The sequence below is a fragment of the Melanerpes formicivorus genome, unplaced genomic scaffold (assembly GCF_026170545.1).
Source record: "Melanerpes formicivorus ecotype bairdi unplaced genomic scaffold, bMelFor1.0.p_v2 SCAF_40, whole genome shotgun sequence".
Taxonomy (NCBI): Eukaryota; Metazoa; Chordata; class Aves; order Piciformes; family Picidae; genus Melanerpes; species Melanerpes formicivorus.
The window spans coordinates 1,743,846-1,770,907 of NW_027142392.1; the positions used below are offsets into that span (position 1 = coordinate 1,743,846).

General features: G+C 40.4%; 2 protein-coding genes across 11 annotated transcripts in view; one reads left to right on the top strand and one right to left on the bottom strand.

Annotated features, from left to right (window-relative positions):
• The first annotated feature begins 242 nt into the window (after positions 1–242).
• On the top strand, positions 243–8,068 carry SLC7A13 (solute carrier family 7 member 13). Its single transcript, XM_068158496.1, has 4 exons — positions 243–1,067; positions 4,015–4,146; positions 6,095–6,459; positions 7,141–8,068. Exons 1-4 carry the CDS (start codon positions 344–346, stop codon positions 7,384–7,386), a joined length of 1,467 nt encoding a protein of 488 aa, XP_068014597.1. The 5' UTR covers positions 243–343; the 3' UTR covers positions 7,387–8,068.
• A 14,689-nt stretch (positions 8,069–22,757) lies between these two features.
• RALYL (RALY RNA binding protein like) overlaps positions 22,758–27,062 on the bottom strand; it is a 484,769-nt gene continuing 480,464 nt past the window's right edge. For all 10 annotated transcript variants that reach the window (XM_068158540.1, XM_068158548.1, XM_068158546.1 and 7 more), the window contains one exon: positions 22,758–25,819. In XM_068158540.1, coding sequence (XP_068014641.1) covers positions 25,802–25,819 — 18 coding nt within the window. In that variant the 3' untranslated portion in view covers positions 22,758–25,801. The remainder of the gene's footprint in view (positions 25,820–27,062) is intronic.

Consider the following 27,062-nt stretch of genomic DNA (forward strand, 5'->3'; position numbering starts at 1 on the left):
TTTTTTTCAAATGCAAGCTGTTGACAAAGATTGTCTGACAAATGAGCCTTATTTATTATGCCATTTTCATTAAAAATACCTCCAGACCTCAGTAATTTCTGAAGTACATACTAAACCAACATGCACATGATTTGCCAATGTTTCTTGAAGTGTTTGGTTAATCATCTTCACACAGAAGACATCAAAACCCAAAGTCTGCTCTCTTTTCTGAATGATTAAGCCAGCCTTCCCACAACATTTCACTAGCAAGTAAGTCTGTGAGGGGCTGCTAAGAGCCAAGTGAGATAGATGCAATCCAGCCTCCGAAGTCATCTGCTGTGAAAAACAAAACAACCAGAAAATAATGGGAAAAGACAAAAGCAATGATCTGAAGGTTGTGCAAAGCAAAGAAAAGGCCAAGATTCGACTCAAAAGGAATATAGGTTATTTTGATGGTGTAAGTTTTATTGTAGGAACAATTGTTGGGGCAGGGATCTTTGTCTCTCCCACAGGGGTGCTAAAGCATTCCTTACTCAACGTCGGGGTTGCGCTAACGATCTGGACTGCATCCGGGCTGGTTTCTCTGATGGGGGCTCTCTGCTATGCAGAGCTGGGGACCACTCTCCCCTTCTCCGGAGGAGAATACAGCCATATTAAAAGAGGCCTTGGATCCCTACCTGCCTTCATGTTCATCTGGACGTCAACATTTACCAAGCCAGCATCAAATGCTGCTCGAGCCTTGCTGTTTGCTGAGTATGCTACCCAGCCCTTTTATGGCATTTGCCCTGCACCAGAAGTGCTGAAGAAATGCTTGGCCTTGGTCGTTCTCTGGTCCCTGGGGATTTTGAATGGCCGCAGCGTCAAAATGGCAGCGTGGGTGCAGACAATTTTCACTCTGCTGAAGATGATGGCCTTGTCTGTAATTGCTGTTGGTGGCATAGTTCTCCTTGCTGGTGGGAAAAAGGAGAATCTGATGAGGTTTGAGGACCCATTCAGCTCAGAGATCCCCAGTGCATCACAGATTGCTGAAGCCTTCTTCCAAGGACTGTATGCATACGGTGGCTGGTGGTCCCTCAATTATATGGCAGGTATCTCCTCTTCAGTTTGCAATCACCATTCTAATGCTCCTCAGCTCACCCTGATAGAAATTGTCTCTCCTCCAAGACTCCAGTGTCTCTCACGTTATGTGTTAAGTCTTATATTTGTTTGGGCTGGTAGAAGATGTGTTGTTCTTTCTAGGGAAATTTCTTGCTGCTTCTGCAGTCTCCAGAATCAGGCTGACATTTCCTAAAGAGTACAAAAAGAAATCAAAATGCTTCATTTAAAATCTCAGGCATGAACATATTTTTCATATCTTAAAAAAGATACATTTCTATCTTTCTTTCTTGTTATCTGTATCAGTACATTTATAGAGAAGGTTTAAGAAATATGTGTCAAACTGTGCACTGTGAGGACCAAATGAAAAAAGGATAATTGAATCATTTGTATTTCATAGTTTCATAGTTTCATAGTTTCATTCAGGGTTGGAAGGGACCACAAGGATCATCTAGTTCCAACCCCCCTGCCATGGGCAGGGACACCCCACACTAGATCAGGCTGGACAGAGCCTCATCCAGCCTGCTCTTAAACACCCCCAGGGACGGGGCCTCGACCACCTCCCTGGACAACCCATTCCAGGGTTTCACCACTCTCATGGTGAAGAACCTCCTCCTCACATCCAGCCTGAATCTCCCCACCTCCAGCTTCATTCCATGCCCCCTAGTCCTATCACTACCTGAGATTTAAATATCTGTGCCATCTCTGAGGCTAGGAAGCTGGTTCATAAGTGGACAAATTACTTTTGAATTGTACTAAAATATAGTAATTTTTTGGTGTATATATAGGATGTTCAGTAGTCACTTCCATGGGAAAATGGAGTTTTGCACAGAAGCTGAAGAAGAATCTAAGGAAAGTGGTATAAATTCTTTTGTAATCACCATTTCTGGAGGTATTTAAAAGAGGCAGGGATTTGGTGCTGAGGGGCATGTTTTAGCACCAGACTTGCTACAGTTAGACAGTGGATAGACTCAATGACCTGAAAGGTCTTTTCCAATCAGAAGAATTCTGTGATGCTATACAGCTTGTGCTCAATTTTGAACACTCAAAGCCTTTTTGAAGATATAATTGCTTTCCTTATTCTATATCTGATGACACACGTGGCAGCAACAAATAGAGCAGGTTTTCATGAAGACTGCAGAGAAAACGCTCATAATGTTAGCAATGTACAAAACAAGTTAAATGAATAGGGTTTTATAGTATCATCAGACTCACAAAGTTATAAGCAGGTGGATGTTGCTCTTATCTTTAACCCTACTTAGCCAGTGACCTCCATCACATGTAAAACATTAAATAATCTGTATGTGTGAAATGCATAAGACAAAGTTCAATGGTGAGAACAGCGTGAAAATTGGGTTAATGTTTAAAAAAAAAATGACATTATTACAGTACAGCTATCCCAGTGTTAAAAACAGACTGCTGTAAAAAAGGTGACATAAATCAGGAAAGTAGAGGTTTGAAATCTTTTGAAGGCTTCCTTAAAGGCAAATGTTTAGCTTTGTAAGGCCTGAAAAAATCCAAGACTATTGGTAAAATGTGGATTTATTTTCACATCAATTGCCAGTAATAATGAATACCATACACTGGGCAGCACAGCTGTTTAGACAGATGCAACATATGCAATAGTCCCCTTCTGAGCTGAATTTCCTATTTGTCAACAATAACTTCATTCATGTCAGCTTCAGCTAAAGCATCAGGTGCCAGCTGGATGGCAGGACTGTGAGGAGTAACAAAACAAATGGAAAGATAAAATTAAATTGGCAGTTTTGGTGATTGTCCTCTTCTGGGCTCAAAATTGCCAAGTGTATTTCTTACATTTGAAATAAATCCCAATTTCTGTGATAGTCTGTATCTGAACTCCTCTGGCGTGCTCATTCAGTCACTGTGGCCCTGTGCAGTGCAGCCAGCACTGGGAACAGGATCAAAGCTGCTGTTCTAGGCAGGAAACAGAAACTATATTTCAGGGGGGAAAGGGATTTCTGTCTCCTAAAAAGAGCTGAAGTAACTCTAGTGAAGCCTCTTGTAAATGCTGAGGGAACCAGGGAAGAGGAGGGAGAGCAAGAAGGAAGGAATGAAAAAATGAAAGAGACAAAGACCCTTTTTGACTAAGAAGAAGATGAGTTATTAGGGTTCTGGAACCAGCTCTATCTTTCCTGGGACTATCAGATGGTCAGGAATGTGTCAGTGTCTCAGGGTCTTAGCTGGAAAATTTGGAGGTTTTTCTTAATTGGTAAAAGTAGCTTTAAGCTAAGATGCCAGAATTAGCACTAAACAATTTGCCAGCTTTGCCCTGGGAAAGATAATCAACAACAGAATCCATCTTTTAAAGCCACTGTTTCACTGCTCTTCTGTCAACACCTTTAGTCTCTCCCTTACTTTTTCTGTATTTCCTGCTGTAATAGTAAAGAGAAAGGTTTTGTGCAGGAATGGGAAAATATATTCAGAAATCTTCAGATCAGGGCTCATGAGATGATGTAAGAGTAAATAACATGACTTTAGAATCTCACAGTTAAGCTACAGATTTAGAAGTATGGCTGCTTGAACATTTCTTAGCAAATCAGTTTTGTAAGTCAAATATGTGTTTAATCAGTTATTAGGCATTTTGCCATTTTTTTAATGATATATAGGATATCCATCCATGACCATTAAAAAAAATAGTTAAATAAGAACAACAAAACCAACCAACCAAAACAAACCAAAACAAACCAACTGCAACAAAAGCCAACAAAAAAGGAAAGAATTGTTTAGGCTTCTTTGATAATGAGCTATTTGAGAATCACTGTAGGACCCCACAAGCAATGTAGCTGTGCAGCCATAATTAGGGGTTGGGGCAGACTTTTGCTATCAGTCTTGTTGCACTCTGTGCAGATTCACCACTGAAACACACAGGCAGAAGCTAACCTGCTTGCTTTATTAGACTTTTTGAATTGTGTTTTTCAGAGGAGATGAAAAATCCCAGCAGAAATATCCCTTTAACTGTGATGACTGCTGTTCCTTCAGTAATTGTTTTTTATTTACTGGTAAATATCTCATATCTGACTGTCCTCACACCTAAGGAAATTGTCTCTTCAGGTAAGGTTTTGTTTGATTATTTAATAATAAGGTGTTGCCCGTTAGCATACCCAGGTTCTTCTCAGTGATGTCCAATGGTAGGACAAGGGGTAATGGGAACAAGTTCAAGCATGGGAAGCTTGACCTAAACATAAGGAAAAACTTTGTCACTGTAAGGGTGAAAGAGCACTGGAACAGGCTGCCCAGAGAGGTCGTGAAGTCTCCTTCTCTGGAGACACTCAAAACCCTCCTGGACACAATTCAGGCGATCCTGCTCTGGCAGGGGTGTTGGTCTAGATGGTCTTTAGAGATCCCTTCTGACCCCTAACGTTCTGGGATTCTATGTGATCTGATGTCAGTTTACTGGGTTACTTCTTCTCATCTGACTTCCCAGTCAGAAAGTTTGGAGTTCATTCTAAATTTTAAGAGATAATTTTTGCTTCATTTTACTGTATGACAGAAGTTGGAATCAATGCAGGCAGGTGTTGAAAATGTTGGCTTATAGCTGCACCACCTGAAAAGAAATCAGAACTGTATTAAACCCTGGAAAAATCAGGTGAAGATCAGGTCTCTTTTGAGTATGGAAAAGACTTTTGTTTTCCTGTAGTTTCAATCCTCCTGCCTTTCTTCCCTGCCTCATGGTTTCTCAGGCTAAACCCATTACTGTTTAGGAGGTAGACAAGTCTACTGTGATGAATAAACTTTAGAATAAACCAAACCAGGTATATGGAAAAAAAGGACACAAAAATGTGCCATTTCAGGAGAGTCTGTGTGTAGATAATTAATGGTAAATAGAAGACCCCCAGTCACAAGACAACATATTTAAAACCTCTCTCAGATGCTGCACCAATAAGCTGTCCATGAAAATGGCTAACAGGAACTGTATTTCTCCTTGGCTGTCCAAGCAGAACTTTATTAATACCACTGCAATGAGACTGAGCTGTCAGACCTTGCCTACAGGAGGGACAAAACCAAGCATGCCTCCTTTTGGATGGATAGGTTGTTTTTCACATGTTCTTTTCCTGCAGAAACATCTCAATAACATAAATGGCACTGCTGCTGCTGTCACTCGCAGCCCAATATCAGCACTCAGCCATTGTCAGATTCTCTGCTGGGAGAGATGCATACATTTGCAGATCCATCCTGCAATGAAAGGCAGTGAATACCAGAGCATCCCTGAGTAGCAGCTGCATCACCACCTCCAAATATACTGGGGAGCTGTGCTTATCTGTGTCAGCTGAGAAGATAGACTGAAAATGATAGCTCTTGTTTTATATATTGTTGTGCATTGCTGTGTTTTTTGTTCTTTCACTACTTTTTTTTTTGGGGGGGGGGGTTGTTTGCCCCATCTTTAATAATGTCTTATGCTGTGCAGATCACTGCAGGACCCAGGTATGTTGTGGCAGTTTGCTGTAGACCCACTAAATGTTAGTTGTTGCTACAGTATGGGCTATAGCTGATTTCCAAGCACTGTTGAATATCTCTTGTTCAGAAATAATCTTTCCCATTTCCACACAAAGCAAAACCTCATTAATCACATGCTTGCTGACCCATCTCTGCACATGCATGCCCTCCTGTTGGCAGTTTCCTCATAACAGTAGATCATGTCACCACTGCAGTCACACCAGGGGTCGATGCAGTCATTTCCTTTCCCACATGGTCTTGCCTGTGCATGTACATTTGTGATTCATGGTTGTGAGATGCAGTGTGCTCCTCCTGGGCAGTCCATTACACTACTATTGGCCCCAGCAGAGGCAGTACTCCTTCTTGCTGTCATCCCCCTCCAGAAATGTTTAGCTCCTGAATTAAACACCCTTAGGATTAGGTTAGTCACATTTGACCACTGTTACCAAAAAGCAGGCATTGCTGGTAAATAAGAGGGGGTTCCTGTATTCTGAGTTTTGTTTCTGTTCAGTTTGTAGTACAGAACTTGGTACCTACATTACACTAATCCTTTGCTTTCTTGCAGTTGCTGTGGCTGTCACTTGGGCTGATCGAGTGATCCCCTCTGTTGCCTGGATCATTCCTCTCTCTGTTGCTGTCTCAATATTTGGTGCCCTCAACAGCAGCATGTTCACACTAGGTCGATTAAGCTATGCTGGAAGTCAGTCAGGACATTTGCCTGTTCTAATATCCATGCTTAATGTCCACACCTGTACTCCAGCACCAGCCATTATTTTTTCAACCACCATTGCATCCATTTTTATCATCCCCTCTGACCTTATTACATTAACAAATTACTTTGGATTTTCTGCCTGGCTTATGATTGGATTGACTTGTGCCAGTCTGATTGTACTTCGGTACCGGGAGCCTCATCTGCATCGACCTTACAAAGTAAATGGAAATAACTTACCAAATGTTTGTATAGATTTTTCTGAGTCTTGAGCAGCTGAAGTTACAGAACAAGTGCAACCCAAAAAGACAGATAATGCCCATGATGTTTAAAGCCTTATGCAAAAATGTCAGTGTAGAAGGAAAAGAAACAAAGAGATGGGCTCTGCTCCAGAGAGCTTGCTCTTGAAAACAAGGGATGGGTATGTGCAGAATGAGGAAGATGTATAAACAGCATGAAACCATACTAGTGTGGAGCAGTGTGGGATCCAGGCTGGCAATTCGTGGTTAATTGAATCTTGATCTATCCTTGTCTTTCCTGGCACTACCACAGACATTGAGGACAGGCTTGATTTCATCTCAGCCTAGCGGTCTGAAAGGTAGGTTAGAAGTGTACGCCTCTTCTAGGCACCCAACCCTGAGGAGCCCCTATATGGACAAATGGTTTTCAGGTACTGTCTGTGTCTCCCTTTGGACAATAGAAGGAGCCTGAACAAGTACTTTAGCAACGATGCCTATCTTGTAGGCAGTTAGAGGTCAGATGAATCTCATCCTGGGTGAGATTACAGAAGGGTGGGAAATTGTACTTTAGGGAAGAATGCACTGTTACTCCTGTGGGTGAGGCATAAAAATCACAGTTGATCAGATTATTTCCTAAACTGATACTGTTTTTCTCTTTTGCAGGTGTTTCTGCCAGTTCCATTTGTGATGGTGGCGATGTCTTTCTTCTTGGTTTTAGCTCCCGTGGTCTGGTCTCCAAACCTGCAATATGTTTATGCTTTCCTGTTTATGCTGGGAAGTCTTATTGTGTATCTGCCCTTTGTACATTTTAAGTTGCATTTTGCATTTCTTGATAAAATTACTTGCCACTTACAGCTCCTCTTGGAAGTCTGTCCTGCTGATGGATGCGACGAGGGCAAGCACGAATAACAGCAAGTGTTTAATCCCGGGACAAGTGACAGTCAACAGAGGATTTTGCTTAGCTGAGGTTGTAGAAGGTACAAGTTAGAAGTTAGGTGTGATATATATCAGAATGCACACATGTGCATACACATGTGTAAGTGTATATGTATGTCTACATGTAGATGAATGCACATACACTGCACTCATATATACATGTATATACACAGATGCAATTATGCATATATATGCATGTATGTACATACAGACATTAGCATAATGAGTTGATTGTGATATATAGCTATATATATGAAAAATAGTTTTTTCTTTCTTTGTGGGTATACATATGGACATGCACCTAGATGGATATGGATACTTACTTATCAGGTGCAAAAATTCTCTCCCAGACAGGTACAATCTGTAAAACACTCTCTTTTGCTCCTGGAAGCACATTAAAATTGCATCTCTTCAGGCAGTAATAGAAATAAGACTAAATTACAACACAAATAATCACTGATATATAATGAATAAACATATACTTAACAGCATCATTATATAAATACACTTTCAGTCTCTAAAGTGTCTGGATTATTTTTACTTTGTGGTAGCTTGTTTATTAGAAGTTCTGGTTTTAAAGGCTTTGTACTTTTGTTCCCCTCTTACCTTTTGTTGGTCTGACTTTATTTTTAATTAAAACCTTTGAAGAACATGACAGAGTTGCCAGAGACCTTTTTTAATCCCAAGAAAACCATACATAGTGCACCTTAGCTGGTTTAGGACAGCTGAAATCTTAGGAAGCATCAAGTAAGGCAGTACTTGTTTATCTTAGATAGTGTTGGGTGATAGGTTGGACTCGATGATCTCGAAGGTCTTTTCCAACCTGGTTAATTCTATATATTCTATCATCACTGCAATAAAACTAGAGATGTATGGATGATTTTACCTTTTTTTTTTCATTTTAACATTAATATTTCTTTAATCCTTCATTTCTTCTGGCTGTTACTAAGAATAGAGTCCTTTTTAGACCCACTCCCTTCCATTTTTATTTTGTTTGTGAAAGCAACCTAAATAAATATGTCTTCTTTTAAAATTTTTGATAACTGGGCCATATGAAGTTCACCATTTGATCCTGAAAATAAATAAACATCACATACTTAGGTGATTAATCTGTTCACACATGCTGCTATTTTTATACTTATATGTGTTAATTATTTTTGCAAATCTTGTGTATTAAAGCTCAGCAATAAAACCAGTAGATGGCTCCAGACTAACATCTCTCTTACACTGTGATTTTCTGGGATGCTGCATGGTGTGTTGCTGAAAGAACTGTACAGAACAGGGTATAACAACATTTGTAGTAAAAATGTCTTGCTACAAGATTCAGTTCTCTGATATACCAAAAATGTAGAGGTTAGAGAGTTAGATACTTTATAGATAGCTACCTAAACTATGAGAACCAATTGGAAGCTTTAGAGGATTGGACTTTGCACTGCAATAAGCTCTCAGATGAAAACACACACAAAGAAAACGTCTTTTCTCACAGATGATGGTATACACAGAATGAAAATTTGAAGCAAAAATTAGACCTTTTAAACTGCTGTAGGAAGAAGAGTCCATGACAGTGAGGAGTGAATTGAATTACAACTGAGCTGGACACTGGGTGCTGCTGACAGGAAGGGCAGGGCTTAAGATTTAATTTAACTCAGTAATGCTACTGGAAAATAATTTCTCTGGTTGTTTAAATTTGAAAAGTTGCATAATTGAACAAACTTTTATAGAAGTAATATTTTAAGAAATGAATTGTAGTGAGTATTAGAATGAGGGAAGGGTTTTACTGTGATGAAAGTACCAACTAGCAATTTTTAATTGCAGGTGCAGTGCCATGGATTTTCAACTGATCTTGGTCAAGTCAATTATTTAAACCCATGTTTTAATATGTAAATACAAATGGAGGTCACAGAGGAACAAAAACCAAAGTGTTTGGGACAGTAATATTTTGTTGTACACCACATGGTTAGAAAAAAACAGACATCAAGGGGATGTGTAATTTCTAGGTAATGTCTTGTCAGCAGATCTGCTTAAGCTTGTTTGTGCACATGAATCCCATAAGGACTTGTGTACTTAGTGAATAAAAATATCAGGATATGTCTGAGTATTTTGAGCATGTATCTGTTAATGATGCAAACTTGTATTTAGAGGTTTAGCAGTTTCAACAAATTAGAGAACCCAAAAGCCCCATTGAGAAGTAATAGAAAATAAATGGTATCTTTTTGTAATGTGAGGTAGATAGTTTTCCTTTTAACAAAACACTAGGAAAGGGTACAAACCTCACAATTTCAATGGGTATTCCCAAAAGATCAGCAAAGATGAGGTTAGAACAGGTCAGAATTAAAACTGCCCGTGCAAATTTAACCTGTCCCCTCTCTGAAAGCATCTTTCAACAGCCTTTGATTATCAGGTCATACACCATTTTCTCAGTATACCCTTACCTCATTTATTGGATAGAATGGATTGGTGTTCATGTAATTCACTATAATTTTCTTCCCATTGCAGACTGTGACTGTGCACTTTGTTTACCATGCTTCTCACAGATGCTGTTCTTGATAGACTTAGGGAGCCTACAAGAAAGCTGGAAAGACGCTTTTTACAAGAGCATGTAGTAGTAGGACAAGGGTTAATAGCTTTAAACCAAAAGGATAGATTTAGGTTAGATGCAAGAAGTTTTTTACTGTGAGTAGTGAGGCACTGGAATAGATTGCCCAGAGAAGTTGTGGAGGCTTCAACCTTGGAAGTGTTCAAGGCCAGACTGAATGAGGCTTTAAACAAGCTGATCTAGTGGAAGGTACCCTGGCTCATGGCAAGAGTGTTGGAAGTAGATGATCTTTAAGGTCCTTTCAAACCAAAACCAACTTCTATGATTCTATGATTATTAATTTCTTACAGACTATCCTCTGGTGTTCCTCATAACAGCATCTGAGAATGTAACAGGTTAAGTCCTGAGAATGGGCTGTTCCCCCAACACAGAAGTGAGAGAAGGCAGATAATACTTGAAGTATTTAGTCTGTATGGGAGAAACTAGCAAAAGACTTCAGTAACTTCACTTATTAACATCAATAACTTATGTTATTGTGTAATAATTATTAATGCCAATAACAAACATTATTGGAAAAGTTAGCAGGGTCTCTCCAAAAGATTAAAGAGCTATAGCAAAGAAATCTGTTTTCAAGCATGAACCAACCATTGGCAGGTGAGACTCCAGACAAAGTGTCTCCATCAGGATTTTGTTCTAGTGCACCTTCCCTTGATGCATCTTAAAAACTGAGTTGTGTGGGAGGCAGAGGTTCAAGTGGAAACTGAGTGGATAACTTGAGGGTACTGCTGTTACTAAAATGTATATCTGTTCTGCTCATTATTGAAGAGGCCTGTCAGTTTGTCACAAGACTTATTTCTGCTAGACCAGAGAAAGTATTTCACAGAAGCAAATACACACACTTAAATTTCTTCAGTGGAACACATTAAAAATGAGAAACCTGGACCCCAAAATAGGAAAATCTCTTCTGCTCTGCTAGATTTCAGACATCCTCAGCACATGCTCTCACAGTAGGACACCAGCTCATTAACTTTCTCTCCCTCCTCAGGCACAGTTGGATAGCATTTCAGCTGCAGAAAACAGGTTCTACACATTTGATGCTCTCTTTTTCAGGTTAGACTTACAGTGGAGAATTCCAGCTGCATTTTTTTCCTACTAACCTCTTTTTTCTGTGTCCTTCACAGCTGGAAGAGGATTCTGCTTCACAAATAATTAGAAAGAAGTATTGAAGAGCATGGATTTTAAGTACACAAGTAATTGTGAAGTCAGATAGCTTGACTTTCTGTCTGCACAGGCTAGGCAGTTTTATCCAGATTGCATACAGGTGTTCCTAGAGGCTGAAATTCAGATTGAAAAATGAAAAAAAGGAAGCCCAAAGTTCCTTCAGTTCATTAAAATAAGCCAAACTATCCTAACCAAGAAACAAGATGTCTTTTTTGTGTTAAGGATGACAGATGACACTGATAAGGAGGCCAAAGAGACTGCTGAGGCAGGAGCCACCTTAAGGGTGGGAAGGACAGACACCAGCATCAAGAAGAGCATCACCCAGCAGGTTACAAGCCTGTGACTTCTGGCAGTGGGAAGAAGATCTTATTTCAACCCACAGCTATTTAACCTAAAATATAGCTCCAGTGCCTTGGCAAGAGATTCATAGAATCCCAGGTTCAAAGAGACCCCAAGGATCATCTATTTCAACTTTTCAGGGTAGCGCCCTGTCAAGAGGGACCTTGAAACTGTCTAATGTAGGGAAATCCACCACCTCCCTTGGGAGTTTATTCTGATGTCTAATAGTTTGAATGGTGAAAAAACTTTTTTCTGCTACAGAAAGATATTCAGAGTTTAAAATGCTTCACTATTTGTGACTTCTTAAACCAACATGTGAATATTCCTAGAGCAATTTCTCAGTCACATGTGGCATTGTTAGAGATTGATAGCTGTGCTGGTATTAGGAACAAGACATCACTTATTACTCATTTGTCTTTACAAAACTTTTGCAAAGTCTATAACAATTTATCCTCATTTCTAATGTCTTTTCCAACATGCCTACTCCCAGAATTTATTTAGATCCTTAAGAATAGCCTTCTATGTCAAGGGCTACTCACAGATCTCATCACAGGTAGCTTGCCTACTTACAGCAATGATACTTCTACCTAGGCAAAAGAAGATGGTGGAGACACAAGCATCTTTACTGAAATACACAGCACTGGCCTCTCATAGAAACTGGATGCTAAATAAACAGGCTGATGGTCTGCCTCAGTATAGAATTATATTTTCAGATTCAGCCATGCAACAGTCAACATAGACTTGGCTTTATCTTTGGTGGAAATGTTTGCTTAAAATGGACTGACAAATAATGGAAGGAAAAGCTGACTTCCTCCAAGGTGAAAACAGAGCAGCTTCACACATTCATGCCACAAAGCTAGCCTCTAGGAGCATTTTGTTGTCTTTTTAAGTCTTGACAAAATGCTGACAGTGCAGACAATGCTGAGGTACAAATACAGAATGAGTCAGTTCTCACAAGCATTTAATCTGTGTGGTTGAAATTAATTTCCTACAGCTTACCAACTCTGTGAAGGAATAACACAGCAGTCAAAAAGATACCCTCCAGAAACTTTGACAAATACCTATTGAGAACTACAACGGCATTGCCACAGCATGCAGAGATACAGTTAGAGAAGGAGAAGCTCAGTCTGAATTGAAATTTGCCAAAGATGTCAAAAGCTACAAGAAAAGGTTCTTCAGGAATGTAAACAACAAGCAAAAATAGAAGGAAAATATTGGCCTGCTGTTAAACAGGAAAGATGAATTAGTCACCAATGATGAAAAGGCAGAGCTTCTCAACACTTCACCTCTATCTTTACCAGCACTGTTGGACCCCTGGCTTTGGGAACAAAGGTCCAGGCTGCTTAGCCTGGAGAGTAGGAGACTCAGGGGTGACCTTATTTCTCTCTACAACTACCTGAAGGGGGGTTGTAAACAGGCAGAGGTTGGTCTCTTCTCCCAGGCAGCCAGCACCAGAACAAGAGGACACAGTCTCAGGCTGCGCCAGGGGAAGTTCAGGCTGGAGGTCAGGAGGAAGTTTTACACAGAGAGAGTGATTGCCCATTGGAATGGACTGCCCGGGGAGGTGGTGGAGTCGCCATCACTGGAGGTGTTCAGGAGGAGACTTGACAGGGTGCTTGGTGCCATGGGTTAGTTGATTAGGTGGTGTTGGGTGATAGGTTGGACGTGATGATCTTGAAGGTCTCTTCCAACCTGGTTTATTCTATTGATGCAAACAGGCTCACAAGGCAGCCCTTAAGAAATAAAAGTCAGTGTTTTCAAATTGCATTCAGTACAGTTGTAACGCTGCAGAAACTTGATCAGAATCCACAAAGAAACCCAACCCAACAAACCTTTCCTCCCTACCGACACAGTCTGACTCAGTTTTCTTACTCTCAAAATCACATAAACCCACCAAAATTCATTTACAGTTCTTGGTCTAACAGAACTTTTCCCATTTCACAAAAGCTGAAAATTTCAAACTTTAAAAATATCACTGTTGGCATAGGTTTCCTTCCCTTTACTGTGGTGTGAATTATGTCTGTCACTTCTGTTTGATGTTTCTGTTTGGGTTTTTTTCCCCTCTTCTTCTAGAATTGGGAAAGTTCATTTTGTAGCTTTTACAAGCTTTTGTAGATTTTACAAGCTTTTCTCGGAACTAGAATGCATATTCACCCATGCAGACAAAAAGGTAGGATAAAACATTCTGGATGTCATTCATATATTTTCATTGTATCACTAAGTGCTATGACGAAAGGAGAAACAGCACTGAAGTACCACAGAAGAGCAAAAGAGAATCTGCTTCATCAAAAGACATTCTGCAGTGAAAGACTGCAAGATTTTCCACACCATATTTTTGCATAATTACTCTGGTGGTGTTGCTCTCCAATCAGCACAGTCAGTAGTGAGAGAAGACACAAACTGTCAGGCCCTCTGCTTGCATTCCTAAACTTCCATATCCAATTTATGTGCAGACATCCTTGTTTAGGTAGTGTGTACACCTGAGCACTGCTGAAAAAGATGTTTGGCAGAGATGCAGCAGGGAAATGGGACCCACAAGGGATCCATGTTATCTAGACTAAGTAAATGACCTTTCTGGAAGAAACTGGCCATGGTTTTTTTCTTCTAGTACTTCTGTTAGAATGTGAAACACTTTGCTATCACATAGTACCTTTAAAAAGAGAAAAGTCAGGTCATCTGAGTGGGGGTGAAAGAACCTGGGGGCAAAAAACCCCAACAATGTGGATACAGAGATACACCCTTTTCCTGATGGCTCCTGCAAAGCAGGATTTAGGCAATGCTTTCTCCACATCAGTCTAGGTGCACAACCAGGGGTATCAATACCTATTTCCTTCAGTGCACCAAGGGAAAAGGAAAGGAGCATGCTGATTGCGCTTTTTGTTATACATGTCATACCTCAAAGACTTGTTCAGGTTTTAAATTGTGAACTAGGTATGAAATGGAAAGGATACTGTGGATAGAAGAGTGACCAAGACTGAAAGGAGAAATCCAAATATTTTTCTAATTATTTCTCTAAAATAATGTTCTAATTACCATGCAGAGCTACTTTCCACTACTTAATATTTCCTTTCAAATAGTTTTACCTGGTCTGAACACATTGTAATTCTCAAAGGCGAGATATTGAACTTCCACTTGCTGTAACTCTTTGCTTAGATGAAAAAGGCTTTTTATATTGAAAAGAAAGAATTGTTGTGATTTCCCAGTTATAAACTCAGCAGATCTTTCAGTGATTTCTTTCCAGATAAAGTCATGCTTATAAATGCCATTTGGTAGTGTCTCTGTATTTGGTGCATTCAGAGACTGTCAATTTCACAGTGCTGGAAAATATATAAACTTCAAGTAGAATTAGAAGGAGTGAGAGAAAATGAAATTGTATATAGAAAATCCTGCTGTTCATAAACAACATTCAGTCCCCAGAAATCCAGAAATGCCTCACAGGTACCAGAGTCAATATTAAGGCAATCACGGTGATTGCATTCAATAACTCTTGTTTAATAATGGAGAAGGAGATTGAACTCTCTTTAGCAAGTAAATAGGTGTCCAAGAAGAAAGTCTGTGGGGTTTTTGTTTGTTTGTTTGCTTTTTTAAAGAGTAGCCTAGCTGCCTCAGACAGGAGATTTTTCTAAAGAGAGCTACACGAATCAGATAGCTCAGCTGCTCTGGCATATTAAGGACCCCAGCTTGGAGAGTTGTAGTAAATTATGGTACCTGTGTCTGATTTCTTTCCTGTGAAGTGAATTTTTGGTTTTGTGGTGTGCATCTCTCCTCTGACTGAACTCTGTCATACACCATAGCTTGGGTCATATTTCTTATGCAGTGGTTGAGGCCCCATCCCTGAAGACATTCATGATCAGACTCGATGTGGCCCTGGGCAGCCTGATCTAGTTGGAGGTGTCCCTGCAGAATTCCATGGAGTTGGACAAGATGACTTTTGAGGATCCCTCTGCATGGGATGGCCACAACAACCCCATGCAGAGCTACAGGCTGGGGTCAGAGTGGCTGGAGAGCAGCCAGGCAGAGAGGGACCTGGGGGTACTGGTCGATGGTAGGATGAACAAGAGCCTGCAGTGTGCCCAGGCAGCCAAGAGGGCCAATGGCATCCTGGCCTGCATCAGGAACAGTGTGGCCAGCAGGAGCAGGGAGGTCATTCTGCCCCTGTATACTGCACTGGTTAGGCCACACCTCGAGTACTGTGTCCAGTTCTGGGCCCCTCAGTTTAGGAAGGAGGTTGACTTGCTGAAGCATGTCCAGAGAAGGGCAACAAAGTTGGTGAGGGGCTTGGAACACAAGCCCTATGAGGAGAGGCTGAGGGAGCTGGGGCTGCTTAGCCTGGAGAAGAGGAGACTCAGGGGTGACCTTATTGCTGTCTACAACTACCTGAAGGGGGGTTGTAGACAGGCAGATGATGGTCTCTTCTCCCAGGCAGCCAGTACCAGAACAAGAGCACACAGTCTCAGGCTGCACCAGGGGAGGTTCAGGTTGGATGTTAGGAAGAAGTTCTGTAGAGAAAGAGTGATTGCCCATTGGAATGGGCTGCCCAAGGAGGTGGTGGAGTTGCTGTCATTGGAGGTGTTCAGGAGGAGACTTGATGGGGTGCTTGGTGCCATGGGTTAGCTGTTTGGGTGGGTTGGATTGGTTGATGGGTTGGACGCGATGATCTTGAAGGTCTCTTCCAACCTGGTTTGGTTTATTCTAAATAAAGGTTTATTCTATTCTAAGGCAATGCAAATCAGTGAATTTGTGTAAATGATAATTTCTGTGGTTGAGTGAGTTACCTTAAGGAAAAACAATTTTAAACTGAACTGATTTGGAATAAGATATTGAATTTTAATAATCTGAAATAAATCTTGCAGATGTAGGAATGATTTTTTTTTTTAATTGCCTTCAAAAATAAACAGTTGAAGTTTAAAATTTCCAGTTTTGCTTTTAAGACATAGAACAAGCAAAGCTGTCTATGAAAATCTCAGTCACATTAACACAAATGCTGAACAACTATTTTTCTTCACAGGGTTATAATTTTCTGATTTTTTGTTAAGCTCTACTTCAGAACCAGTTAAATAAATAACCCTGGTGCATTCACAGCATGCTCACCCCAGCAGCTCTTCTGTAGTAAGTCAGTAAACTTCCCAGATTCTCTGTAAGCAGCAGTCAAGAAGTTATCTGGGAGCTGAGTGGGCACAGCACAGGCAGGGCAGTGATGAAGGCACAACCCCCCTGCATCATGGGAGGGAGACAAGGCTACCCACAGTTTAGGTGCAATGTCTGGCAAAGCAGGACAGTCTGTTTCCTGTGCTCCTTACTAGGTGAGAGACACCAGATTGTCAATTGCCTTAAATAAGGATACCAAGTAGCCTCAGTTTGATGGTTTAGGAGATTGCTGCAAGAACATCAAATTTTAAACTTCCTTTGGAAAAACAAAACAAAACAAAAACCAAAAAACCAAACAAACCCCAAACTTTCAATCATAATGAATTGCTGACATACACAGTCCTCAAACACAACAGCAAGCAATAAAAAGAACTCTAGCCAGAGTTTCTTGAGATCATAGAATCAAAGAATCATAGAATCAGTCAGGGTTGGAAGGGACCACATGGATCATCCAGTTCCAACCCCCCTGCCATGGGCAGGGACACCTCACACTAGATCAGGCTGGCAAGAGCCTCATCCAGCCAGATCTTAAACACCTCCAGGGACGGGGCCTCGACCACCTCCCTGGACAACCCATTCCAGGGCTTCACCACTCTCACAGTGAAGAACTTCCTCACGTCCACTCTGAATCTCCCCACCTCCAGCTTCCATTCCCCCTAGTCCTATCACTACCTGATATCTTAAGAAGTCCCTCCCCAGCCTTCTTGTAGGCCCCCTTCAGATACTGGAAGGCCACAGTTAGGTCACCTCGGAGCCTTCTTTTCTCCAGACTGAACAACTTCCTTTGCCAGGGCTTGTGTATGCAGACTTGCCAATGCACAGATCACCAGGGACAGAGGAAAAGGTCTGGAAGTGATTGCTAAATTAAAGGTCTCATCACTAAATAAATTTAACTAAGAAGAAATTAATAGCTTCCCCTGAAATTTCTCAGAATATTAACTTCTTATTCAAAGAGTAAGTGCAGTAATTTGGGTACGATTTAGTACATTCTTAATACATAATAAATAGGATGAATCACCACAAAACTGAGTGCAAAACTATGCAATGTGAACCAGAAAACTCTCATTAGCATGCTGATAATAACAGCTCTATCACATTTTGCCTAATCACAGCAGGCCAAAACCCTCCTCTCTGCACAGTTTAATAGCAATATACAGAACAGCTAGGAATTATCACTTGATGAATTGTATGTATAAGAGAACAGACAGCAGTACTGTACAGGACTGTGTAGTATGGGTAACATGGTCTCTCAGCTAAGCACATGAGCTACTCTTGAGCCCTTTGGTTGTGTGAAGAAGCAGGAAATGCTGGACAGACAACCTAGCTTCACCTCCTGAGTTACCAGCAGTGTATTTGTACTTCTCTGAGGCAGGAGGAGTGCAATGTAAGCTGAAATACAAGAGTATGCTCTCCCCTATGCTGTGAAAGAGTAATTACACTATAATTTTGCTCAGTGATACTAGAAATATTCAGCTGTAATGTGCCTATCTCTTCTTTATGTCTTTAAAGCCTCAATTCTCATCCATCAAGTCCTATTATAGTGTCTGATCATGTTGTGCTTCAGGTGTGCAGAAAGAGATGCTAGAAATCCCAAGGTAAATAGTTACAGAACAACCTGTTTCCACATTCTCTTTCTGCTGTCTAACTTTATTTTATGCACTGGAGGGGGAAAAAAGTTTATATCCTTCTTAAAAGAGCTATTCCTGTTTAATACTCTTGTGGAAGCTTTTATTATCCACAGAATGGCTAATTCCTTCTAAATACTATTCGAGCTTTCATTATCTAACTCACAAAGAAACAAATGACATTGTAGTAATAATTCAGAGAAGCTGGCTCAAATATTGCAGTTCTGTAAAGATTCTCAATTTCAGCCAAGAAAACTGAGAACTGAGGAATAATTTTAAAGTCTCTGCACTTTTGTATTCATATTTATGGGTTTTATTCAAATTCTAAAGCTGGACATGGTTCAAAAACTGTTATATCCTTCTCAAAACCGGTGTCTCTAATGGTATTTCAGCTGGTGGAAGTCTCAACAGAAACTGTTGCAGAAGATATGGGGGTATGTGAGCATGAATACACAGTGCAACAAAAATTAAACAGCAATATTCTAACCAAGAGCAGTGCAGGTTATCATCGGGTAGTGCTGCTTTAAGAACAGGTAGGTCTTTGGGTAAAAGCAACAACAACAACCACCCCCACACAACACAAAAAACAACCACAAAACAATACAAAAAAGGCCAATATCGTGTAACAAATCTTGTACCTTTCTCTCACTTGCCTCTTTTTATGCTCTTTCACATGTCTGTCCCTGTGCCCAGGGTGTTACTTTGCAGCAGCAAGCAATGCACAAGATCTCTATAAGGAACTTAACTGCCATTAAAAAAGCAAAACATTACATGTAATGCTTAACAACTTTGTGTGAGGCTGTAGTTTCCCCCTTTGCATTATCCTGCCTCTACTGAGACAGAAGGACAAAGCTGTCTGTAAGGTTCATGAAGCTCTGGTGGGGATGGATCTCATCACATAGCTCATGATACTCAGCCCTTCCTTGTCTGAAAATGACCCTGTTCACAGTGTTGATTGCTTTTTAGCCAGCTCTGTGGCTGGGTTCCAGGGCTGCTTTGGTGTAGCTTTAGTGAGCAAAGTGTCTCTGACTCTAAACCAGAGGTGAACCTGTAATTCAAAGGGAAAAGGAAGTCTACACCCCTTTTATGTTAATTTCACAGTTCATGGTGAGAAATCATTCTTATTTTTCAAGCTCCTAGAGTGCTAAGCTGAGAAAATGGGCCTTCACTAATTTTCTTTTAATTGGGAGCCCAGCAGTACACAGATGGCACAGGCTGGGGTTTATTCTGAAATAGCCTGCTGCAGCTATCTCAGTGGCAATAATTGAGTCTAGGTGTGACTAAAGTATAGTCCATCTAATAGCAGTAATAGGTTCCAAAGTCTGATGTTCTTTCATGGGTGCTAAAAGGATAATTTAACACATGCTACATCTAATTCTTTTTTCAGTGGCTAATAGCAGATCTGGGTTGCAGTTCCTATTTTAGTTAACAATTACACAACTCACCAATAACTTTGAGTTTTATTGCTGCCAACTTACTTTTTTTCATAAGCTTTGTCCAACCTACTTTTTCTGGTTTTCTCTGACTTTCTTTAACAAATTCTCAATTATATGAGCAGGGCTTTGGAAACTGTTGGTGAAATGAATGTGAATTTTACAGCTGCAGGTTACTTTGAAAATGTACTCCCTCAGTCAAAGCCTTTACGTGTGTTCCTTGGACCTTTTTTACTGACACTGGCCCTCAGTTATCCTACAAAAACACCATAGTTAAAATTGGAGGGCCCATGGTGGAACCTAAACATCCACATCTATGTCATTTCAAATGTCCTGAGTAACTGAAACATCCTCCTGGAACTGGCAGATATGGACAGGACTATGTGAGCTTTATTCCTTTGTAGAAGATCTAAAGTGGGGTTAAAATGACACGAGATACCTGTGCTTAAGTATCTAAATTGCTCCTTTTGCGTTTCTAGGGGTGCCTCAGGAGTTAAGTCAATGCCTGTTCTCAGCTGTAATTCTGCACATTTACATTCATTTGCTTGCTACCACATATTGCATAAAACTTTGTCCTCCTGTGTTGGGTTGTGATGAAGACCAGAATATAAAAGATTGTCTGTTGGATAGAAAAGGAAAAAGTAAGGAAAAAAGAAAAGGGGAAGGGAGGGAAGAGGAGAGGAGGGGAAGGGAAGAGGAGAGGAAGGGAAGGGAAGAGGAGAGGAAGGGAAGGGAAGAGGAGAGGAAGGGAAAGGAAGGGAAGAGGAAGGGAAGGGAAGAGGAGAGGAAGGGAAGGGAAGAGGAGAGGAAGGGAAGGGAAGAGGAGAGGAAGGGAAAGGAAGGGAAGAGGAAGGGAAGGGAAGAGGAGAGGAAGGGAAGGGGAGAGGAAGGGAAGGGAAGGGGAGAGGAAGGGAAGGGAAGGGGAGAGGAAGGGAAGGGAAGAGGAGAGGAAGGGAAGGGAAGAGGAGAGGAAGGGAAGGGAAGAGGAGAGGAAGGGAAGGGAAGAGGAGAGGAAGGGAAAGGAAGGGAAGAGGAAGGGAAGGGAAGGGGAGAGGAAGGGAAGGGAAGGGGAGAGGAAGGGAAGGGAAGGGGAGAGGAAGGGAAGGGAAGGGGAGAGGAAGGGAAGGGAAGAGGAGAGGAAGGGAAGGGAAGAGGAGAGGAAGGGAAGGGAAGAGGAGAGGAAGGGAAGGGAAGGGAAGGGAAGGGAAGGGAAGGGAAGGGAAGGGAAGGGAAGGGAAGGGAAGGGAAGGGAAGGGAAGGGAAGGGAAGGGAAGGGAAGGGAAGGGAAGGGAAGGGAAGGGAAGGGAAGGGAAGGGAAGGGAAGGGAAGGGAAGGGAAGGGAAGGGAAGGGAAGGGAAGGGAAGGGAAGGGAAGGGAAGGGAAGGGAAGGGAAGGGAAGGGAAGGGAAGGGAAGGGATTTGTGTAACAATTACATAAACCAGATTTTTTACTACCTAGAAGCTGTAGCATAACTACATTGCAGGTATGAAAATAACTTGCATTTTGATTTGCTGTTTTTAAAAGCAGTGCTTTTGTAGGCAGTGTGGTCAGGCCATGCAAGAATGAGCTAAGGTTAAATGAAAAAGAAAAAAAACAATAACAAGACAGGCCTGAAAGTTTTAGTATCAATTAATACCAATTTAATATCAATTCTACTTAGTCTAAAAAAAAAATACCTCTCCCCTAAACTTGCTTTCTGTTAGTGCTAACAAGCTAATATTTCTCCTTTTTTAGACATACTTTCAGAATGGTGCATTTGCTAAGTGCTTAAAAGAAAAATCTTCCATTTTAACATAGCAGAGAGAGAACAATGAGATAAAAAAAAAAGAAGAAAGAAAGGTGAAATTAAGAAAATTTGCTTTAAAAGCTCGAGATAATTCTGAAAAGGAAATATTTGCAGTCCTCCCCTGTTAGTCAAAGACAGTGAACCTTACTTACCCTGTGTGGGAATGATTTAAACAACTAGAGCTGAAATAACTTTAGAGAATATTAAGTAAAAATCTTTGCTGATCTAAGACAGCGCTACCTCATTCACCTGAGAAATATTTTACCTATTTTCCCAATAAAAACTAACATAACATATAACAGCACTTACCTGTAGATGAAGTCTAATGTAAGGTAATGGGTCCAACTGGGGCTGGTGCTGGCAAACAATCAGCCACCGAGTAGACACAGTTCAAGCATGGGCTGCTGTCCAGGGTTTATCTTGCTAGTGGCAGTGCAGAGTTGCTCTCTTGTTATGATTACAGAGGGCCAGTGTGCAATTTCTTGGAGCCTGGCATTTAGATAAGGTGAGAAGTGTAGCTGTCTCATCTACAGTTTTCCATCAATGGAAGCACAGATTTACAATTAATGCACCAACCCTCATACTTAGTAAATTCCTTCCTCATCTTTTCACCTTAGGAATGGAATAATAAACAGTGAATAAACCAAGCATTTGAATACCAAACAGAATATACATATACAAACATATATATATATTTATATATATATACACACAAATATATATACACACACAAACACATTTATCCATGCTAATTTAGTGACACACCGTTGGACTTGATGATCTCGAAGGTCTTTTCCAACCTGGTCTGGTCCATTCTATTCTATTCCATTCCATTCCATTCCATTCCATTCCATTCCATTCCATTCCATTCTATTTCTAAGATTAAGAGACTGCATTCCTCTAATTGAAGAACATATCACTACTTACCCTCTCTCTTTCACTCCACTGAGGAATTTAATCCTTTTTTAGGAAGTTTGTTGCATTTCTCTTCAGTGGCTCTTTTTTTCTTTTTAACACAGGACTGGTCCTTAAATTTCTTAAAGTATTAAAATGATAGCGCCTTTTACAACATTTTCTTCCCCATCTTACTTACTTAAGTACTCCATAGGATGGATGCCTGTTTTCTGTTTGTCCTGCTTGGAAAGTTTGTGAAGCACAGTTCTATTATAGCAGAGCTTTAAATGGCATTTTTCCATTGAGAGAAAGAGAGTTTTCCTGGGAAGCTTCTTAGCCAGAGAAGAAATTTCCACACTGAATTAGTGCATAAATCAGAGAAAATATTTATTTACAGACATGTAAAAATTATGTTACAGTATTTTAAAGAAAACTGTAATGAACCATCAATCTGCTCTACATGGGCAAACCCTGAATGCTTTTAAGTCTAACTCGCGGTGGCACCTCTTAAAAATAGGACTGCTTACAAGGTCGTAGCTATCTACAGAGTTCAAGTACAATGGTTTTCCAAAACTCAAGATGGATCTACAGAGAAAACTGAGAACTGCAACAATATGAAATACAAGAGTTTACAAAAGTAAAAATATTTTTTGTTTTTTATTTCTGATCCAAACTTTAAAGCTTTTTAGTAAATATTTTCCCATTCATGCAGCTGCACAGGTTTGAAACAAACATCTGAAATGCACGGAGTGTATTGGTCTGTGTAGAAAATTAATTGATACTGTCCATAAGGGATTTTATAAGACTGTTGAGCATCCAAATTATAGGACAAAATCCTTTGATCCCTATATTTTTATCCATATTGCAAGGGATGAACAGTGTTAAAAAAAAACCCCAAAACATAACTGACAAAACCCATACAAAACAATAGGCAGTGATGGCAAACAACACCAAGCATACTGTATCCATGGAAAGCAGAGAACTATCAAGCTCTGTTGAAACCACCAGCATCCTCTGTAGTGATTTGAAGCAAACGTGCCATTAAGAAACCTTGCTAGTAATTGAGTGCACCAGCTTCTGGCTTGCAAATGAAGTACTGCCTCATGGTGCTATCAGAGGTGATTTTTCCCGTGTTCAAAATATATTCAGGACTTAAACTGTGGTGTGAAACAGCATCAGCGTCACAACAGTGCAATCATTCCTGTGAATATATAACCTAGGGGTAACGACTGGAAGGACTTTGTAAAAATCTAATGGAGTGCTTTCTGTGATGATTAGTTCATTCTGAATGGAGGTGCTGAAGAGATGGTACACCTAGCTGTTTCTCATACATAGTTTATTGACATCAACATCAGAGCTGGTCTCCTTGGACAACATCCTGCATTTTTTAAGTCAGCCAACAGTTTATATAACTGAAATGGGTAACACATTTGGGCTTGTTTCATTGTTAACTGTCAGCCAAAGATGGAAATCCCCAAATGGCAATTATTTTCACATTTTTTTACAGTTAAAAATGATCATAACCTACACTAATAGATAGAAGGGGGGGAGGGAATAAATCACCCTTTGATTTGACCTAAAATTTCACTTACACAGAAGTAACATTTTCTGCTGCACTTTTCTGAAAGAGTCAGCCTTGCTGGACTCTGAAGTTCTAATTGTTTATGCTCAGGTGTAATAACTTATACTCTTCTTTCCTTAATTAATTAGCACTTAGGTAAACCATGTAGCTCCACAGACAATAGATGAACTAAATATACACAAAGGTAACTGAGAATGCTATGTTACATCGTCTCCTAGTGAAGTGCATTCCCACTCAGATAATTAAATTCAAACGTATGCTCTTCTTCCAGTTGTTTGGAGAATATCAATCCTTGGGTGACAGTCCTCATGCTGGAAACCTGACTGGAGACCTCAAGCTCCTACCTCCTCATAACCCTGTCATCTCAGAAAATACTGCTTTTTACAGAAACTGAATTTTTGACCTATTCAAGAGTCTCCCTGGTACATTTACTTTTCTCTTGCTTTCAGCCTGCAAAGAACAATTGAAAGGGCAAGGCAAGGGTTCATTTTTGTGGTGCTAGTTGATACCAAATACCACTGGCCACTGTTACCGGTAGATATCAGGGCTTCTGCAGCAAACTGGCCCACAGCTTTGTTTGAGGTCCACTTGACTGGCTAATGGTAGTTCCTAAATTAGTGTCTCTCCCTCTGGGAAGGCCATAGCCATTAAATATTCCCCCCGCCCCCGCAATCACTTTAAAGATGTGTCTGTCTCTGCAGGAGTATCAAACACATAAGGATGTAGACACTTAAATATCTCTTCCTTGTCTCATGTGATCTGCAGTGCTAAGGAGGTCTAGCTTTTGGATAGTGTAACAAGAGATCCTCCACCCATATAATTCATAGTGTGAATCCTTAATATCTCAGTAACACAAGATAAATAACACATTCAATTCTATTTGAAAATAAATATGATTTATTAAGAAATTCTATACTGAGAGTCCCCCTACAACATCTGGATTAATTAATTAGTCCAACTAGAAGCTTTTAGAAGGGCTTTTGGGGGTCCAGGAGTGGAAAGACTACAGCCAGAAAGTAAACCCAAAAGTAATCAGTGGACTAACTCAGGTAGTCAGATATTGGCAGTCTGTAAGTAATTTACCTGGCCAGACAGGAAACTGACTGTCATGTAAACTTTCCATATGGTAACCACAAAGTGTCTTTAGAGACCTGCAGGAAGAGCTGTACCTGTTGTCTAATGAATGACATCAGAGAGACACTTATCTGGAGAAAGGGTTTTACAGGAGGATCCAATTTTCACTTCATGAAGGATTGCCTCGACATTTATACTTTTTAGCAGCTATCCCTATTAGTGAACATAATTATTTCCAATGATTAGTATAATAAATAAAATGGAAAATACCATACAATGCATTTGAGTGTGATCTTGTTGGAATTAAGCTGTAAACAAAGAAGTGCAATCTCACCTGACTCTAAATATGGTAAGACAGTAAAACATGCTAATCATAAAAATAGCTTTTAGAAATATACATTTGTATACAGTGTTTCCCACACCTGTTAAATATGTCCTTCATAATATTATGATACAGTACATTATCCTTTAAGACATCAAAATTAAAAAAATAATACCAATAATTAGCCAGAGAAAAACACATTTACAATCTAAACCATAAAAATCTGACAATTGTACAGCTCAGAACATATAAGAAATGGAGTTTCTAATAGTTGAACAATAACGTCCAATTTAATAAGTAAATTGGGTTGTCATACAAATTGAATCAAAGGTGTTGCTAGCCAGTAAGAAACTGTAGTTCACCATGTTCTGTGGGGGAGTCAGAGTTTCTCTTCTTGGCCTTCAGGGGAGCTCACACACGACATCTCATCACTTGATCTGTAGGAACTGAGAAATTAGATGTTGACTTTAGTATGAAGGCACAGAGTTTTCTCCAGCAGACCCTCAAGAGAAGCAGGGAGAAGAGGGAAGAGAACTGTGACCTGACTTTTTTTTATGAATCAACCAAATATTGATGTCTACCAGACTTCCCCACCTCAGGCCTTTGAGAAAAGCCATGTATCACAGTATCACAGTATCACTTAGGTTGGAAAGGACCTCGAGGATCATCGAGTCCAACCTATCAACACAGACCCCATGACTAGACCATGGCACCAAGTGCCACGTCCAATCTCCCCTTGAACGCCTCCAGGGTCGATGACTCAACCACCTCCCTGGGCAACCTGTTCCAATGACGAATGACTCGCTCGGTGAAGAACTTCCTCCTCACCTCGAGTCTAAACCTCCCCTGGCGCAGCTTGAGACTGTGTCCCCTTGTTCTGGTGCTGGTTGCCTGGGAGTACATGCAGTGGTGGATAATTAGGACTGTGTAAGAGTCCTCAGTTAGACTGCATGGTCTAAACCAACCACTGTGAATCAAGCAAGAGCTGTTGAGGCTGAAGTATACTCCCCGCAACAATTCTATGTGAACAACTGCTGAATAATTCTGTTTTGGCAGCAGCAAATAGAAGAACGTGATCTTAGCTGCTTTGCAATGAAATGCATCATTTGCATAATATCATTCAATCTAAACAAACTGCATGTGGAATTCTTTGTTTTGATCCCATTGCACTATTTATAGACCTTATTCTGGACAATTTACATTGATTGTGTGCTTTCAGCAATGCTTATCGTTACTAGATTAATGGCTCTTTCCTCAGTGGCTTCCCTTGTGACATTGCCTGTTTTGTTATTGTTCCTGGGTACATGCTGCAGGCTTTTACTGCATATCCTTTGATCCATTGTTTTACCAGCCACACTGTGACGCAGCAGAATTCCAGTGTCAGCCAACCCTTTTGAGGGTCATTCCTCCAGCAGAGGCTGGAGGCATGTTGCATCTAAAAATCAGAGTCCTGCCATGCCAGCTTCAACTAGACATTCAGTGATGCTGCAGGGGAGTGTGAGGCATGCCAGCTCCAGCCACCCACCCACAGACAAACTGACAATGCATCTGCTTGGGAAACTGACATTAGGAAATGTTAACAGAAGTAGAAGATTTCTCTCTTTTTTTTAATTAAATTTTCAACCCACTTTATTTTTATTTTTTTTAACAGGAAAATTATCTTCTGGCCATTTTCTTCTTCACTTTTTT

Excerpts from the sequence above, each read along its gene's own strand:
- SLC7A13 (XM_068158496.1), top strand. The coding sequence starts at position 344 with ATGGGAAAAGACAAAAGCAATGATCTGAAGGTTGTGCAAAGCAAAGAA. Across the intron at positions 1,068-4,014 it reads GTCCCTCAATTATATGGCAG|AGGAGATGAAAAATCCCAGC; the intron begins GTATCTCCTCTT and ends TGTGTTTTTCAG. Across the intron at positions 4,147-6,094 it reads TAAGGAAATTGTCTCTTCAG|TTGCTGTGGCTGTCACTTGG; the intron begins GTAAGGTTTTGT and ends GCTTTCTTGCAG.